The sequence below is a fragment of the Motacilla alba genome, chromosome Z (genome assembly GCF_015832195.1).
Source record: "Motacilla alba alba isolate MOTALB_02 chromosome Z, Motacilla_alba_V1.0_pri, whole genome shotgun sequence".
NCBI classification, from domain to species: domain Eukaryota; kingdom Metazoa; phylum Chordata; class Aves; order Passeriformes; family Motacillidae; genus Motacilla; species Motacilla alba.
The window spans coordinates 27,503,720-27,522,318 of NC_052046.1; the positions used below are offsets into that span (position 1 = coordinate 27,503,720).

The 18,599-nt window shown below is 39.8% G+C and overlaps 1 protein-coding gene across 4 annotated transcripts in view; it reads left to right on the forward strand.

Moving 5' to 3' along the window:
• RORB (RAR related orphan receptor B) overlaps positions 1–18,599 on the forward strand; it is a 162,077-nt gene that overhangs the window by 95,744 nt on the left and 47,734 nt on the right. For all 4 annotated transcript variants that reach the window (XM_038123970.1, XM_038123969.1, XM_038123971.1 and 1 more), the window contains exons 3-4: positions 2,715–2,856; positions 7,305–7,706. In XM_038123970.1, coding sequence (XP_037979898.1) covers positions 2,715–2,856; positions 7,305–7,706 — 544 coding nt within the window. The remainder of the gene's footprint in view (positions 1–2,714; positions 2,857–7,304; positions 7,707–18,599) is intronic.

An 18,599-nucleotide genomic window follows, 5' to 3' on the forward strand; every position in this document is an offset into this window, starting at 1 on the left:
ATTTAAGTGCCCAGCATTTAAATAGCTATCCACTCTGCCTGCATACTCATCATTTCTGGCTCCTTTTGTCTTAGTTTGTTGGAAACTTGAAATGATTAAGAGCAGAGGCCATGAGTGGAATAAGGATGGTAGAATCACTCCACAAGCATGCACCCATGTTGAGCCAGGCACCAGGCAGCCACAGTATTTCAGGATACCTCATCCAAGAATTACAGTGCCAGTGGCGGTGCTGCAAACTTCAAGGATCAGAAAATCCTTTAACTCAGTGTTGCTACATTAGCTATGCTGTGGCAGATCCGTATTGTAAGTGCTTAAGGGTCATCTGAAATAGTGCTGTTGGTTTGTATGCATGTCTGCCTTATGCTGAACGTGCATATGCAGTGGACCTGCTGGACCCACTGAGTGAGTTCAGAGTTTGCAGCTCTGACACTATTCTTACAGAAAGGGTGAAACCCTAAGACAAGTTTGCATCACATTTATCTCTGCAGCTACTTCTTCACTATGAAGCCTTTTATCGTTTCTTGTGTCTTTCCCCAAAGCAAAGTACTTTCCACCACTGTTTTGTCATGAATTAGAAAGTAGTTCATTCAGCAATTTCCTTTCTCAGACTGTCTGTGGGTGGTGGCTGAAGTGATCTGTTCAAAGACTTGTCCATGTTGGAAGTACTGAGAAATCTGTCTTTGACTCTTTAGCTCCTCAGTTATGAAATTCATCTTCCTTCACACAAAATGGAATTATTCCAATGTAAAACAATGCAGGCAAATCTACATAAATATACCAAAAAAATAAAATGAAAGGATTATCTCTATTTTCTAAGACAACATTTAGATCTTATGCAGGAGAATGAGAAAAATTAATCACCCACTGTAAATTAATTCTCTTATGTAACCCTTGATACAAAACATGGTCCTTTTTTCCTAAAGAGGGCAAACATGAAACATATTCCTGTGAGATGAGATCAAACTTAAAGGGAACAAAAAGTACTGCTGGAGAAAGCACTGTCAATGCTAAATGGTTGAGTGTGTTTTTTTAGCATTACTGAAATAATTTTTTCTCTGAAATCCATAGATGCTGCTAAAATCTAAACCTGAAAACAGAAAACCCTTCACAAGTCAAAACCAAGATTGGCTATAAAGTTCAGCAAAGTCATCTGCAATTAGCATTCATTTAGTCTTAAATTAAAGGCAGCTCTACCATATCAGGAAAGTTTTGGTCAGCTAAGATCAGTTAAGTTTCCACCAGAATTTTTCTGAGAGTTACCCCAAAGGACATCTATTTTCTGAAAAGTATAAAATTTATTTTATATTTTAGATACACTGTAATCACTGATAGAGCAAGCTCGACCCAGTTCAAGTGGGTCTCTATGTTTGACTTCAAGAACTAGCACTGGCAGTGTCTTTGGTGGAACACCATGCCTGTCACTGTAACTGCCACCACACCACCCTCATTCAGCTCGCCAAGACCTGAGAGAGAGTTCATGGATAAGCTGTAGCAAGTGAGCTGAGGCCTGTAGCGCTGTCACCTTGAGACTTTGTCCATTGCTCAGTATTAACAGACATCAACCTATGCAGAGGTACACTATCTTTTTCCAGGTAAATAAAGTCAGCTGTTGCTTTCTGACTTTGTTCCAAGGTGTTTGCAAGACACCCCGGAAAGGCATAAGCGCTTTGGTGTCGCTTCTGGTGGCTGGTGTAACTGCAATAATGGTATCATTGCTGTTTTACTACTCATAGCCAGGCTGTCCTTCAGCTTTCCCACCACAACCTGCACTGCCTGCATTTAAAGTTGCCAAACTGGTTAGGGGAGTTCTCTACTTCTTTTTCCCTCTGAACTTGCAGATACTCCTGACCTTTATTTTATTTATTTATTTATTTATTTGGTATAGATTTATTTATTTTCATTTCTCTTCACCCCCTTGTTTCATTCCTCTTGTCACTTCAGCTGCTTCATGTCACTTCTACCGTAACAGTAGAAGCACCTTTTGGTGCCGCTCTTGGCATCACCTCGTAGCTGCTGGAAGCTCATAAGGACCTAGGTGTATCTCTTTCCCCTCTAGCCCTCAGATCTCTAGACAAACAGCCCATGGAAAATGCGCTTACATTCTCATGGTAGTACCTAAAGGTGTTGCTTTCTCCATTGTGTGTTGGCTTTACTTGATACAGTCATTATATCCTAGTGCTTTTGTGAAGACTGAATTTTAATTACTTCACTCCTGAATCATATGCCTCTCCAGATCAGATCAACATTTGCCAAGTTAAAGCGAACAGCAGACTTCAGCTTCTTGTGCTATGTGTTCCCAGTAACAGTTACCTCTACAGTTACAGTTAGTCTCTTCTTTAAAAGGAGAAATGTCAAAAAAAAGTACTTTGAAGTAATCTCTTACAAATGCTGACAAGTTTTTCCTCTATTAGGAGCAAGTTATAGATAATACAGGATCGTTATTGCACAATAAAAATGCATAATTTAGGTTTTAACAAAGCAGAATCATATTCTTTACAGAATAATACACAGTTCTCCTTATTATAATTAAATGTTCTTTAATACAATACCACCATATCTGCAGAGCCACAGCATAAGTAGCAGTGCGCTAAAGAGGGGTTTGCTGTAGTTGTTTGCATGCTTCTCTGTCTCTGTGTGTTTGTGTCTGCATGCATGCTCACACACATAAATACACTCATGGTAATGCTTGGTCTTTTCTGCTCTCTTGCCTCAAGGGATTCTTTCGGAGGAGTCAGCAGAACAATGCATCCTATTCCTGTCCAAGACAGAGAAACTGTTTAATTGACAGAACCAACAGAAATCGCTGCCAACACTGCCGACTGCAGAAATGTCTTGCCCTGGGAATGTCTCGAGATGGTAAGGAGTCAAATCCCTGCTTCATATCTAAGCCCTTTGCAACTGTTCTTCACTGCTGACTTACTTAAACTCCCTGTAGATTTTTGCAAAAAGAGAGAGGAGAAGCTCTGTGCTTTGTAATGCATGAGCTGTGAGACAATCTTTGCCATCTGGTTAACAAAGTCTATTTTCATGGACAGGGGTGGGGAAAATCACAAAATGGAGACCAGTATCAGTTTAGAGCAAAGAGTCAGAAGTGAAATATGTTATTCTAATCAAAAGCACAGAGCGCAAAAAGGTTACCTCTGGAGAGGTGGGTTTATATTAAGTATTACATTAAACATCATCATTTATATTAACATTTAATATTGATATGTGAAGCATCAATTTCCCTGAGATCTCTAAAGGACTGGTAGTAAGAAGGTGCAACTCTACACAAATTTACACCTTGATATCATGTCATTGTTTGGCGCTGGCGCAATGCCAGTGCCCCCATGAAAACATATACTCCCTGGTATCTACTGTGAGATGTGATCAGAAACAGAGCAAAGCAGGCCTCTACTTGCGAACAAAGGAAAAAAAACTTTATTATCTTAGAACTATAATAAAATGAACACACAGAGCAAAATGGAAGCCTTTCAAAAACATTTCTCCTCCCCCCACTCAATTTCCCGCAGCATAAAACAAAACCTTAGATCTTTACCCAGTCCATCACCCTTCAAATAATCAACTCTTAGTCCATCTCCAGAAATAATCAACTCTTAGTCCATCTCCACCCTTCCAACAATCACCTCTCATTTCATCAAGGAGAGAGGAGTCCCTCTTGTGCCACAGGCTTCCCCTGGAAACACAGCTGAGTCCAGTTGTGTTTCCCCGTCACTCAGCACCACCTTCGTGACTTCTTCCTTCCATGTCCAGTGCTCTCACCACTGCACATGGACCAGAGCTGCTTTTAGGGTTCCCTTTTCAAGGATGCTTCACCCAGTTCCAGGAGAAAACGACAGTCTCTCACCTTTTCGGGACACTAGTCCCCCCCAAATTTCACCCCCTGGGGCCAAGGGGTCTCGAGAGCACCATCACCTCCTCACCCGTTGTCTCCACTCACATCACTCCTTCGGCACTAAGCCATCGCCTCCCCCTAAAATGCAGTCTCTGTATTACAGGGAAGATGGTTCTGTCCATGGCCATACAAGAAAAGTCCAGCCAAAAGCCACTCCATCATCTCCTCCCACCTAGAATTCTTCTCAACTTCTCTCGGTCATTCTTCACTTGCACAGCTTGCATCACACTTGCCCATTTCCTCCTATTTTATCCCTATCTCTCTTCTCCTTCGACTCCCGGAGGATCAGCATTTGCAAGGTTTCCATCATCCCATAGAAGGGTTAAAATCACAGTCTCTGCTTGTCCAGAACTCCCACGCTGGCCCTGCCGGGCACTTTCCTCGCCGCCCCCTCTTCCCCTTCTCGGCCAGGCCACTGCTATCAAATTTCAAGGTAGCACTGGCAGCTCTCTCTCTATCTCTCCCTCCTGGGAAAGGGGGGGGGGGTGGGGGGGGGGGGGGTGTCCGATGCTTCTCCGAGTTCTTCCACCCTTCCACCTCTGTGGGGAACTCACTCTTGTCCTGCCGGGGCCAGGGGCCTTCACCTCCCTTCTCTGCCCAAGGCTCCGGCCTACCTCCCTCCGGCCTCGTGGCCTCCCCTCCTCCGCCCAGCCCGCAGCTGGGCAGGGGAGGTCTGACCTCTCCATCCACCGGAACCAAGAGAGAGTTCTCCTGGGAGTTCCTTGCTTTTAACCCCTGTGTTCTCAGAGGCGTATCCATATCTTCAATGGCCAAACCAGGTGCCAATATTCACATCTGAGCACCTATTGGTTTGATCACCACCTCCCAAAGAGCTCACTTCCTTTCAAACCACGACATATCATTAGGGGTTTCTGTTTGTTTTATTCACTGCACTTGACCCAATACTTTGCATTGGAAGAAACCCCATTTATTTTACTTGCACATTGCCTCCTGTCCCTATCTGGGTCTGTAGAAGAATGTTTCTTGTTTAGTACTGAAAGTGCACCCTATGGCAGAGGAAAGCTCCACAGACTATGCCATCTCAGGATCCTGTGCTCCTTGTAGATCTCTGGTCCACCTTCCAGACTGCGGTGTGATCAGCCAATATCAGCAGGCTGAGAACATGCATCACACCAAAGCTGCAGGCAATAGGAGACTTGGGCAAAGTTGCCCACAGCTGACATGTCCTGGGCACCACTCCTTGTGCAGGGGGTTTCCAGTTCAAAAACATGTTTTATGTAGTGAGAAAGTATTACAGGAATATGTTCTAATTTTTTAAGGAGTTTATATTAATTTCATTTTCCTGGAAGCAATTTTCTCTCTTAAAAGGTTGACACAGGTTTATTTTTAAAGGTTTATTTTTAAATTGAGTTATTGATGGAGAAGTTACGTAAAGAGTTATTCATTTAGGTGGTCCACAGATACAAACTTGTTCAAAATTTGGACCATAATAGGTCTTCTTCTACCTCAGTTGGCTTATGTCTCACTAAAATTATTTGTTTATCAGTCTCACCTGGAAAGGGCCTTTAATCCATTAATTCCTTTTGATCCTAGCATCCAGTTTACTGGACACCTTAGCTTCTAATTCTCCATGGTGATTAAAGAAGTAACATTTCAACAATTTAACAGCACATGCTTTCCTCTTGAAAGTAGTATCTTCCAATGATTTAAGGTCAATCACAGGGGCATTTAATGTGACTGACAGTGCCATCTTCCCAACCAGTAATTCAGAGACTACTGCAGAGAGACAAAATGAGTGATTCTTCCAACAGCATCACTTGGTTTTCTCATAGTTGATGTAAGGGTCTTTACGATTGTTTAGGATTAAGAATATTAAGAGCTCTTGCAAATTTAAAATTGGTTGTATGAATTGTTTGACAGAAAACTTTAATTTGATTTTTACCTCTCAGCCACGTAATAAATTCATTTTTATCATGCAGAGGCAGGATGCTAATTGACAGCAGCTGGAGAATCCAATTAATGAATATATAATGAGGATAAACATTGGTTTTATTGCTGATGTTCTAAATTTGCATTATTCAGTTACATTATTCAAAATTATTTAAAATAGAGTCATTGCATATTGTCCATAAGGGTATGCAGCATACCATGCACTGTTTCCAGGGGCAGGCTGAGTTTGTGTGAGGTAGCTTGTAGCCTTAGTGTAGCAACTAAACTGAGGTTGGCAATAAGAAAAAAACCCTCTTGATGTAAAAAAAAAGTGAAAATAAATCAAAGCAGCTGTCACCTTGTTGTTCTGGCACTGTATTTTCATATTATACTCTACTTTTTATGTTCTTTTTCCTGATTGAAGAATTTCACATTTATCCACATATAGGTTCAAACTCTTCTCAAGGGCTAAATGAGAGTCATGTGCTAATAAATATGATTGTGAATTGATCCAAATTTCAGACGGACTGGAAATACACAATGTAGAAAATACATCTCATAATACATAGAAGTCTGTATTTCTGGAGCTATGTCCCCTTACCTGTTCTGATGAATTCTGCTGAATGCATCTCTCATTTGTTTTAGAGCACAATCAACAACTGTCTCTGCTCTAAGATCTCAAGATCTATCCCACTAAAAGACCAGAATTTATAGAGAGATGGGGGTGGAGAGTGATAATCAGCTGTAATCTATGGTATATACAGGCTGTGAATTTATTCCTCCTAGTTCCACAGCAATCAGCCTTTGAAAATTTCAGTCTTGGTGTAATGAACCTTGTTTCTGGGGAAAATGGTTTGCCCTCTTATATTGTCCTCCCTTTCTCATCAGAAGGAGTGCATGGATTTGTATGTGAAGATTATTGAAATGGAGATTGCATAAATCCCTAAGACTTTGCTCAGTGGAAAAGATGACATTCATTTGCATTGTTTACCTTCAAATAATTTATTTTCCTCTAGGTTCTAACCTGTAAGATTTTATTTTTTTTTTAAGTAAGAAGATAACACCCTATTGAAAAGGTATGGTAATAAGTCTTTAGGGCATGTTTTCATTCAGATTACTAATCTTGTTGATGTACTGTGTAAAGGTTTGTGGAAAGTTAGTAAATGGATATTAATTCACTAACTGTACATTTCATACAGCTCTGGGAGGTTGTTCAGTGAACACAGAGACATAAAAGGATGCATGGTCTTTTTAACATTCATAGTGGGAAGTGAATTACTTGACTGAGGCCCTCCTGTCAAATAGGAGTCCTTGTTACCTGGTAAATTCAAGTACAGTATTTTATTCCTTTATGAGATGTATGTGATGTAAAGCTTTGCATCCTTTCTCATTTCCACAGAAAAAGGTGTTTCTACAGCAAAATTAACTCTGAAAGTTAATACCAGAAGAGTTGTGGGGTTGGGGAGAATAAAGAAAAATTTTAAGACAACAATGGTTCACATTGTGCTTTGCTTTTCAGCTGTGAAATTTGGAAGAATGTCCAAAAAGCAGAGGGATAGCTTGTATGCTGAAGTGCAGAAGCACCAGCAGCGACTGCAGGAGCAGCGGCAGCAGCAAAGTGGTGAGGCAGAAGCTCTCGCCAGGGTTTACAGCAGCAGCATCAGCAATGGCTTGAACAATCTGAATAATGAAACTGGCAGCACCTACTCCAACGGGCACGTCATCGACCTGCCAAAGTCTGAGGGCTATTACAACGTGGATTCTGCCCAGCCCTCCCCAGACCAATCCGGGTTAGACATGACTGGAATCAAACAGATAAAGCAGGAACCTATCTATGACCTCACCTCTGTACCAAACTTGTTTACCTATAGCTCTTTCAACAGCGGGCAGTTAGCTCCAGGGATATCCATGAGCGAAATCGGTAAGGAAAATTCTTATTCCTGTAGTGCAATGTGGATATATAAGCTAAGCTTCAGTACTGTCTTCATTAAAATGTCATACAGGCATTCCATACACAGGTACACAATAGTTACATGTTCACACATGTGTGTGCACACACATACAGAGGGTATGGGAAAGAAAATAAGTCTGGAACTAATTGACATAACATTAAGGCAGCTCTGTTTTTACTAAAAATTATGCAGTTCTTAAACCCAGCAGTTCATTTCTGTTTATTAAATAGGATCATCAAAGCAGGTGATGAATCAATCATAACCAAGTGATAATTAGGAAGGGACTTGTTTCAAATGAGCTTATTACTGGCAGGGTTAAATGATCTCTTCAGCCAACCATCTGTATTCTTGTCAACACCCAGAATCCCCATAGCAGCTAATTCTAGGGTACTTGCTGTGAAAAAGTACCAGTTCCTACTTCAGCTGCACAGATGTGAGCAAGCTCACTAAATTCATAAAGTGCACAAACTCTGAATGTATTTCTGTGGATATCCCTGCTTCTCTGCCTGAAGGCCTTGGAGAGCCTGTCCCTTTGCTTTCATCTTTGACGACTGACAGAGACCTCTCTGTGAGATAAGGCTGTTAGAAACTCAGTGACTAATGGTGATTTTTGTTTAAGGAGGATTTATGTTCATCTAATGCTTCTAGTTGTATTTCACCAAAGCCACTGGAAGTATTACTTCTATTACAAAGAAATAACATGAACAAGGATTGTCATACTAAATAAGTATCTGAAGAAGTGAAATATGCTGAATCATTTGTGGCTGAAAACTTAATCAAACGGTAACACTGTTAATGGAATTTAATATTAAAAAAAAGAAGGTAAAAAGTCATCTTCAAGAGCACTCTTAACAAATTAATTCACTTCAAATCATGGAAAAAACCCTATAGTTCTGGCCTAACTTTGCTGTGTCATGTACATGAATGTACACTGAGATCTCTAAATGTGTGCTTGTGCTCAGACCTACTGAGGACTGGAGATGTGGCCTCCCCTCAATATAAATTACATTAGTGGGATATAGTAGTTACTGTCTGGTAAAAAAATAAAGTTGCAGCTAAAATTGATAGCATGTATTCTGCCCTTGCATGCTCCTGTGTAGGGAGCTCTGTAACACATTGTGTGCTTTAGCTGCAAATTGTCCAGGAGAAAGTTAAAACTTATCTGGCACTCTCTTTATTAAGACCTGTTTTATTATCACATCTGGCGTAGGCCACTGTCCAGTAAAACTGTACATCCACAGTGTAGGACTGGAGATGAACATTTGCTCGCTCAGCTCTCATGGCCTTATGAATATTACTCACATGTGGCTTGTGCTTACCTCAGTCTTGCAACAGTGGATTGCACTGTTGCAAACCAGCTGAGAGGCAATATAAACAGTCCTTAAGAGCTATTTCCCTACAGACCCAGTACCAAAGGGAAGTGTTTCCAGAGAGACTGAGGGGGGGGGGGGGGGGTCCAGAAATGCAGGAGTTCTGATAGTCCATGAATTCAGTTTTGTGCTCAGTTACAGAAATGAGTGCAAAGACAGAATATGGCCATAGGCCACTATATCCGTACTGTCCAGAGAATCCCCCTGAAGTCAACGGGACCTTCTGACTTCAGACAATCAAAAGTTTATGTTTTTAACTTAAATCAAGATAACTTTTACCTCTTGCAGGTGCACTTAGAAATAATGCAACATTCTTAGTTTTTTACCCATTTTTTTTTCTGTCCTAGCTCTAAAACATCCTGCCCTAAATATACCCCAAATTTCCAAGTTTTTCATCCTCTTCTGAAGCACACAAAGTAGGGAAAAGTCCAGAGCAGAGGAAGTACTACATAGCAAATGGCCTGTCTCTGAGCTGACAGCAAAATGCAGAGGCTCTGGGATTTACCTCTTTTCCTTTTGAAATTGAAACTAGGGCTTCTAAATTGTTATGATTTTACACAAGTACTGCTGTCAGTCATTTGTGGCTCTTAAAGCGGAGGAGTAAGGGAGACAGTGAGAGGTAATGTAGTATAACAAATCAGCTGACAACTGGAAGAGATGCACGATACAATATTTGGATTAGTGCACAGGGAAATGATCTTTTCAGTGTTTAAAAAGAAGTAGTAAATGTCTCTTAATGCTGCAGCAAATTGTTGGACCATCTGTAGAGCTGCAGTCTTGCAGTCCTGGGATGTTCTGATTTCATGTTATAATGTGCTTAAATTTCACTGCAGAATTGCATCTCACTACAATGACATTTAAGAATAAACTTAACTTATGCTAAATAGATGTTATGGCTTTTAACTGTTAGATTAAATCATACATATAGGAGATAGAAATTATATATATAGGAGATAGAAAAGCTATGCTGCGTTGATGCTTGTGGCTGATAGAGATTTCTTTGTACCAACATGTCTAGTGATCTAGCGAACCACTAAGCATCCCAGATCATGATAGTTCTTTTCTGCACTGATGGTTTTCTACCAGGTAGAAATTTCCAGTCTTAGGTTTTTTCTGGTCCTTACACTCTTCAAATAAATGTGTGCATATAAGCACAACCTTAACTGCCACTTGCCTGATCTTGGGTGCAACCGTTGTATTTTTTCTCCTCATGAATGACTGTGTCTTTCATCCTTGGGTTCCTGGAAGTTTCTGTAAGCTCTCTTAGGAGCAGACTTCTTCACAAACACTCAGAACAAAAGTAGTCTGTGAAGTTTCTGCATTACATGTCAACCAAAATGTAATTCACTTGCTCCTTTGGTGTTAATGCATTGTTTGTTTCAAACTCACTTCTCTCCTGTGTAGTAGAGTGTACATTTCCAAGTTTGAATCGCATGTTCTCTTTCTTATTTTTCTAATTCTTTCAATCCTGTCACATTATGACTTCATTGATGTTTTGTGACTTCCTTCATTTTAGAATTGTCTCTTGCTATGAATCTTCTCTTTCAGATTATTATGAAAATGTTAAATGCTTGAAAAACAAATCCTAATAATGATCCCTGCTTCACCTGACTAAAAAACTTACTGTAATTGCATATATTACTTTAGAATTTATATTTGGCTTGCTATCCAACAGTAAGTTCTCTGTAAAATCCAAGTCACAAGTCTTCCTTTCCCTGTCAGTTTGATTCAGTTATAAAAATAATATTTTCTAAGATACTTTATGACATAATTTACACATCATTTACATGCTCTTCTTCACATGTTAATATTCTAGTTCCACCAAAAAGTAATCTAAATGGTTAGAGCTACTTTGATCTTTAACAGTTTTGTGCTTTAATTTGAATGTGAAAGTGTTCTTTTTCACAAACATACATTCATCTACAGAAGACTTTGTAGTGGAAATGGAAATTTTTCAACTTAACAGTTTTGAAATGCAAAATTTTTTACATAGCAACTGTTTTGACACGTAGTATTAGAATGGAATTGCAAGGAAAATATAGCTTATCTTGTACTGCATGCTTACTGGTATCTATCTACTGTGCTAGAAAATAGGTGTAGGAGAAAGACATGCTGACAGATTAAAGTTATATAGGGCTCTGTCACCCATACTTGGTATTATTATATTTCTCCAAATAGGTTAAGTAGGCCTAGGTACAGCTGCACATTATCTGATCTCTATGAGAAGCAGGATAGGCAATGCCTCCTATGTAAGAGAGGGTTAAGTGTAACAAAAAGCATTTTCAAATACAGTCACAAATTTCTCATGTGACTGTCAGTGCTTATGATGGAGAGAAGTTGTACAATATCAGGTAGTTCCTCATTAGACACAACCCTCATCAATATTCCACCTTTGTTACAAAAAACCCTCAAAACATAAAGACACCACTCCAAACCTCATAAATACGCATACAAGAGCAGAACCTCAACTTGTCATCAAGTGCATTTCCAGTCCAGATCCCTTTTCTTTAAAGGGATGCATTTTTGTCCTTAACTCAAAGCATCTTGTTGGACACTTGATACAGATTTGGGTGGGCAGAACACAAAATATGTGAGATGACCATCTGGCAGTGACCACTTGAGTTAGGCAGGCTCTGTCACTGCCTGTCCTTCTGTTCATGGGTGGCACGATCCAGGTGTGTTCCATCAGCCGCTGATGCTGCCAGAGTGGGAGACACCCACATCCCAAGGACTCATGCTGCCAGGGACTGGACAGCATCATCCTGTTTCTCCATGACCAATCTGCCATCTACAGATCTGGGGAGGCATAAATGATGCAGTGGGAGCTCAAACCATAGGGTGAAATCTACTTGCCACGTCAAAAGCAAGAATTTGGTCATTTGCAGGATGGCTTTCTCCTCACACAGCAAATCACAGAGGTCAGCTGGTGGGTGGGAAATTCTAAAGCGAGAAGGAAGCTCTGGTTCCTGATGGCAGTGCTTGCTCCCAAGTGTGGTTTTAAATTAGGAGGCATTAAAGGCTTATTTTTAGACATGGTGAAATTAAAAGACTATCTTGTTTAAATATATGTGCATAATATTATCTGCCACTGAGCTGAATATTGCATTTTCCTCCCTGAATATGTGCCTCCAATCTTGGTCTGTAAAAGTTAATGGAAAGGCTTCCCTGCTTTAACTGCAGTTGAGATTGCCAGCCTATGATTTCTTAAGGACAAGATGAAATGATTAGGCAACCATTATGGAGAAAGCAGATTGGTTAAGCATTCACTGCAAGCCAAACTTAAGGGTGCACTGTTGCTGTAGGTAGTCAGTAAGACACCTCTAGAGTGTACAGGAGATCACATAGCCCAGCCTCTATAATTATAGATGAAAATATTGATTACATATATTTACATGACATTTCTTCAAAATTAGGCCTGTTTGAAGGTATCCAATGGCTTGGAGACCTGACATTTCTATCAAAATTAAAGTAAGACTGGTGAGCTTTAACCTTCCCTTTCCCCAATCCTTCTCAGCCTGCCCTGCTATGAGTATCTTAGGGGGGCCAATAACTCCCTAGGACACATGCCTAATGTGGGTTGGAGGAGGCATCACCTGCCTTATATTGTAAGGCACAGCACTTTTGACCTGGACAATAGACTGAAAAGTGGTAGTAAAGGAAAACCTTAATTTTTTTTTTAACTTGCTCAGGATAGGTATGTTAAAAAAACTCCTCTTGGTAACCACAAATTACATTCTGTGCATTTGTAATTTAGTTGTAATTTAGCTGGATTAATACATTCATCTCAAGACCACAGTGAACAGTTTTACACTCTGCGAAGTTATTTAATTTCCATTGCTGCAATATTGTACAAGCAGCATTTCACTCTCTCTCCTTGAAGGGAGACATTTACCTGTGAACATTCTGAAGTCCTCTGCTGAAGATCTATTTGAAAGCCAGTCCCACACCTTTCTCCTTTCAGCAGAAATCTCCTCATTAACTTAAGAATTTAGTTTATTCGTCTATGTCTATGCACCTCATGAATGTCCACAAGACTTAATGTTGGATATGCAATATATAAATACATAACAGCATCAGACCGATATCTTAAAAAGTCCACTGTGCTTTGATTTTGAAAGCCCTTCTCCATGTGATTGGCATTGCTCCTTCCTTAACACCCTTCTCTTTATCTCCAGGGTTTGTTCTCTGTGCCAGATCAAGTGTTAACAGGCAGGTTACTGAACATATATTGGTCGATTAGATGCTATTTCAAGGGACAATCCAAACCACATTCAAAATGCAGTGAGCTCACTAATTAAAGCCCATACCTAAGGTGACAATAGCATCTATGTTTATGTTCCCTTTACAAAGCCACCATCCACCCCACAGTGAAACAGAAATGATGTTTTTTAGTCCTGTGTAATGTTCTTCCACTTCTTTTTCCAGGCCATGGTTTAATATTCCTTCTACCAAGGTGGCAGGCAAAATTTTACAGGGCTGCTGTCTACACCCTGGCAGCTGTATTTAAGAGAAGCAATGTTGCCATCTAGTGAGCATTTAAAAATGCAACATATGCATTTTACACACATGCTGTCAGAGCACTGTATCTTACCATCATTACCTATTTAAAGATGACAATCAGAATATGTTCATATTTCAATTCTGTACCCCTTTCAGCTCATGTGACTACACTTAGAACTTAAGCTTGTTTTACAAATGAGCTAAAAATAAGCATAGAATGATATTAAAAACAACCTTATCTATAGCCTACATTTTTAAAGTGTCATAATATGATTTTTTAAAGAGATCAAATTTCTAATCCTTTACAGTATATAAAATTACTCCTTTTCTCCAGAGATGAGGATGTTTTCTTCCATGACCAAACTTGGCAAAATATGTTCATTCTACTGAGAGTCCAAAAAAAGCTGTTAGAAATCAACCATTTGTAGCAGTCAAAATATGTTAAATACCATATCATATATCCCTTATATTACCATATATCATGGCAATCTTTTCAGGAATAACATTGTGCTGTGAATGTTGTCAGATTACAAATCACACAGGAAGATCAGTGTAAATCCAATGGTGTGGTAAGTACTGAGGCACACTGTTGCTGCCAGTTGTAAGACCAGACTTCTGGCTGGTTCCCTGTCATATGCTTTGGACCAGCCATGTCAACAGCAGAGGAGATGGCTTTCTGCAAGTAATGCTCAAAAAAAGAAGACTCGAGCAGGTGCCAGAACACAGAGGGGCTGGCATGTGTGAAAGTATGTTGTCTTCTGGGGTTGTGACTCACACACAGCCCACAAAGAGGCGAACTGCAGATGAGAATCGAGAGGTCAAGGCAGTGACGCTTTAGGAATCACTGTAGTATATGGAAGTGGCATACTATCTGCCAGAATTGCTATGGTTTGAATTGGTGGTTGCATTGTTGCTTGTTGCTTTCATCCTCCTCTGTGTAACCCCTTCATGGATTTAGTGTCCACTTTCCCATCAGTGTTTTTGTCTGGTGTTTCTGGGCAGTCAGCCCCAATAATTACAAGGTAATTGTACTTTCTGAGAGCTTAACCTGGGGTCCCTGTTATATTTCTTTGTCATCCTGGACGGCACTGGTTGATCATTCCCTAATCCTAAGGCACAAGGAAGGCATCATAAATTTGGGTTTACAATATTTTTTCTTTCCCAGTGTACATGCAGCATCCTAAGTTTGCCTTTCCAAAGCTATAGTCCAGTTTTTCACACTGTGTGCTTTCTGTCTGCTAGCTTTCATCACTCACTTCATGCACCTCACTACTTCCCACTTTATTCCTAAGAATAAGATAATTCTACTTGTTTTGCATTTTGTGATGCTGTTTCCGGCTTCGTAGGTAATGAGGTATTTCATAAGTCCATTCAGCTTTTGATACTTTATTTCACAGAACAGCAACAATTCCTTTATACAAGAGTGAAAAGATGAGAGAAGGAATTCGAGTGAAATGCACAAGAAAGGAACATAGATGTGCACAGTGGAAAAATTCAATATGACAAGACACAGGGCTCAGAGACAAATGCTGAAACTGATTATCAGAATGCAGATTTTGTAGTGCAGTAATCTTCGAGGAATGAAAGTCACACGTAAATGGGAATAGTTACAAGATATTAAGGTGTGGAGCCCTGTCTTGTGTTCCTTTTTGACTGCATGGATGTCTTTTCTTTTGATCAGTAAAGATTAAGACATTGTTTATGATAACCAAGTTATTCCACTTTCTGACACTATTCACTAAAATCACTGTCATTCAACTCATTTGCTACACTACAGGAAAATAGAACCATTGTAGAATGTTTTGCCATTACTTTTTAACAGGTTTCTGTAGATAGAATGCTTAAAATCTTTACAGAAAGCTAATTTGAGGACTGTGACAGTGAAACAAGTGCTAGAAGGTATGTTAATCTCTCCCAGATTTTTGCAGGCTATGACAGGGCAAACCCTCACAAACATGCTTTAAAACCAGTAATATTGTAATTATTCGATGTATATTTCTCAGTGTAATAGAGAACAATGTCCACTTCAGGTAATGTATTGTAAAAAATAAGAGCACTTTCTTGTTTCAGAACAGTCTCATTTTAATGTAGAGGTCTATTTATGCAACCTGTGCAGGAAGAAGCTAAAGTTATACAGTGCCTTTAGAGTTCATTTGAACTCCAGCTATTTCCTTGGCTAGTGCTTTTGCTGCCAGTTAAATATCTTCTAATTTTTGCTAAATTGGCTGAGTCCCAGGAGAAGTATTACTAAGTGGAGACCATTAAGCATTTATAAAAATCCTCTGGGATCTAACTGAATTCTGGGTCCATCCTCTAGGTTCCTTAAGATAAGGACTTCATTCCATTGTATTGTCATTTCTATGAATTTATTAGGATTTTTAGAAAGGCAAGTGAAACACTGATTTATTTTGAAGGAGAGAGACAAAACAGAATTCACACAAATTACTTTTTGTGGACTCCATTTGTGACGTTGAGCATTCAATAACTTAAGCATAAAGGAAAGGTTATTCCTGAACTAAATTCTAGCACTTCTAGTCTCATATGAGCATTTTTATGTTTCATACTATCTTCCTAGGCTGCATATTGTGCAGTGTTGCAAATTTATTAAGCAAATAGGGGTTATGAAACTACCTTGTTTATTAAAAGGAAATGCTTTCTTGCATTATGGCATTGAGAATGCCACAGACAGATTAAAACTGGAATGAGCTTTCAGCAACCACTTTCAGGAAAAAATGTTCCTGTTTTTCTGGAAAATAAAAATAAAAAAAATTTTACAGCAAGCACAGAGGTATTTTTACTTTATTAGCTATGTCACTGTCTCTATAACTGTCAATCTGAATTCAATGATTCAGTTTTCAAAAATTTTCATTTTGTAGTCTTAATAACCTTGGATTAGTGTACAAAAAAGTGTTGATCCAATGCTATCTTGGCAAACTTTTAGGTCCTAGAACAGAGATTTTATTTAGAGTGCCTGGCAGGAGTTTTGTTATGTATGCTTACAGCAGCCAGCCAAAGCTGTGATGTTACTACAGCATTAATTAAAGGTGGATCCCTGTAAGAGCTCAACTTAGGATATAAGCTGAGATAAGCTCTTAGCCACCCAACTGGATCCTACGGGTAAGTGGCAAATTAAAGATTCATTATTCATTTTAATTGAAGAAGATTATCAGTGTTTTGGAAGGCACACTTCAAAGTTTTTCAGTTCCCTGTGCAAAAGAAGGGAATGCTGAGAAAAACTAGAGTGTCTCCTGAGAAAAGGGAGGCAAATGAAAGAACTGAGGAGCCTGTAGGAAACAAATGCTGCTGTAGATAAGTTCCACTTAGCAGGCCAAATTCACAGCTGGTGAATGTTGTGTGCACTCTGTGGATTACATCCATCCCCACAGCATTGTACTTGACCTCAAGATGGAATTTTTCTTCATTATTGTAGTTGGAGATCTCTGAATATTGCAAGAAAGTGCCTGAAAAAGGCAGTACTGATTTATGATCTGATGGTAGACCCCTGTGGGTCTGTGGTATGCTGATTTTGATGGCTATCTAGGTTGCAGTGTTCAGTTTTCTGTATGTACTATGTACTTGTATTTAAGCAATTCCTACTCTACCAATGCAATAAATGTTAGAGCAATTGTAGTCTTTGGAGAGTGCCTTTTGTGAGGTAACTCCTGAAATCTAAAATTAAAAAGTACAGTAGGCGAAAAAGAAAAAGGAGGGGGTTGGGGGGTGGGAAAGCCAGCCAGAGCAAACAAAACTGGAAACTGAAAGTCCCAAGTTTATGTGCTGTTGTTCTTCTCTTGCAGCATATACCTTTGGCCTGTTTTGTTGATGAAACAGAGCTTTTACAGTCTTTCTGCCTCCCCAGCCCTTCTGTCAAGGCAGTGCAATGATTCTTTAGCTACTCTCCAGCTCCACTGCCGTGAAGCAGCAGTCTCAGACACTTGAGTTCCTACAAGTTTTGGAGAAGTGCCTACTCAGTAGGCAAAGGAGACAGGCAACTTTAGGGAAAGGAGGAAGTCACAACCCAGTCTCATGTTCATCCCTGAAGGCAGTGGCTGCTGACCAGTGAAACTGAGCAGACTAGTCCCTTGTGCACATACGTGATGCCTGTTATCCACCCAGACACTAGGGACAGAAGGTCACACGGGAAGGGGCAGTGATAATTGATGCATCTCTAGGCATCCAGTTTTGTTGCACTAACTTTGCTGCATAGCTTACTTCACTGGGCAATCCTCACAGGATCAAGTCTCTTGGTTCTGTCTTCTGTTTTAGGTAGGCCAGGGCAAATGTAAAAACCATTTCTTTTCCTGAAACAGCATGGATCTCTCGTGGTCCTCTTCAGCTTCATGATGTACAATTTTCAGCTTCTTCTGGACATCTCCTACTATACATAGAACTTTTCTAAGTTTTTTACTTCTGTATTATAAATTCCAATTAAATTATCTACCCATTGGTCTGGCACCTCTCAAGGCCTCACCAGGCCCTGCTACAGGAAGTGCAACACACCCTGTGCTGCGTAGAATGGGGACCAGCCTGACCTCTCAGGTTTCTGCTCTTTAACCATGGCAACAAACACCATCTGGATTTCCTTGTAGTCCTAGAACAAATGAGGGTCCACAGCTGGAATAGTGGGCCATTATAGAAAGCTAGTCAGAGACATGCAGGACAAAATGAAATGTAAGTGGAAACCCCATGATGTATTTTGTTTGAGCGTTTCTGGTTTTTGAAACTGTTGGTTACAATTATTGACAGTATCCTTGACTGAGTATGCTGTTTCTGGTTTATCTCTCTGGAAGCAAGTATTTCTTTCTAGATTTTTTTTTCAATGAAGCAGGGCATTTTTAGAAAAAGTGTCTGCTTTTCAAGAAAAAAATTCAAGTTACCAATACTAAGAAAACCTCAAATATAGAATCAAGCTGCCTAATGCAAATGCTTCCACATCCCAGTGTATACCAGAGTTTGGATACTGGGAACATTACTTTCTGTGGACCATGTTTC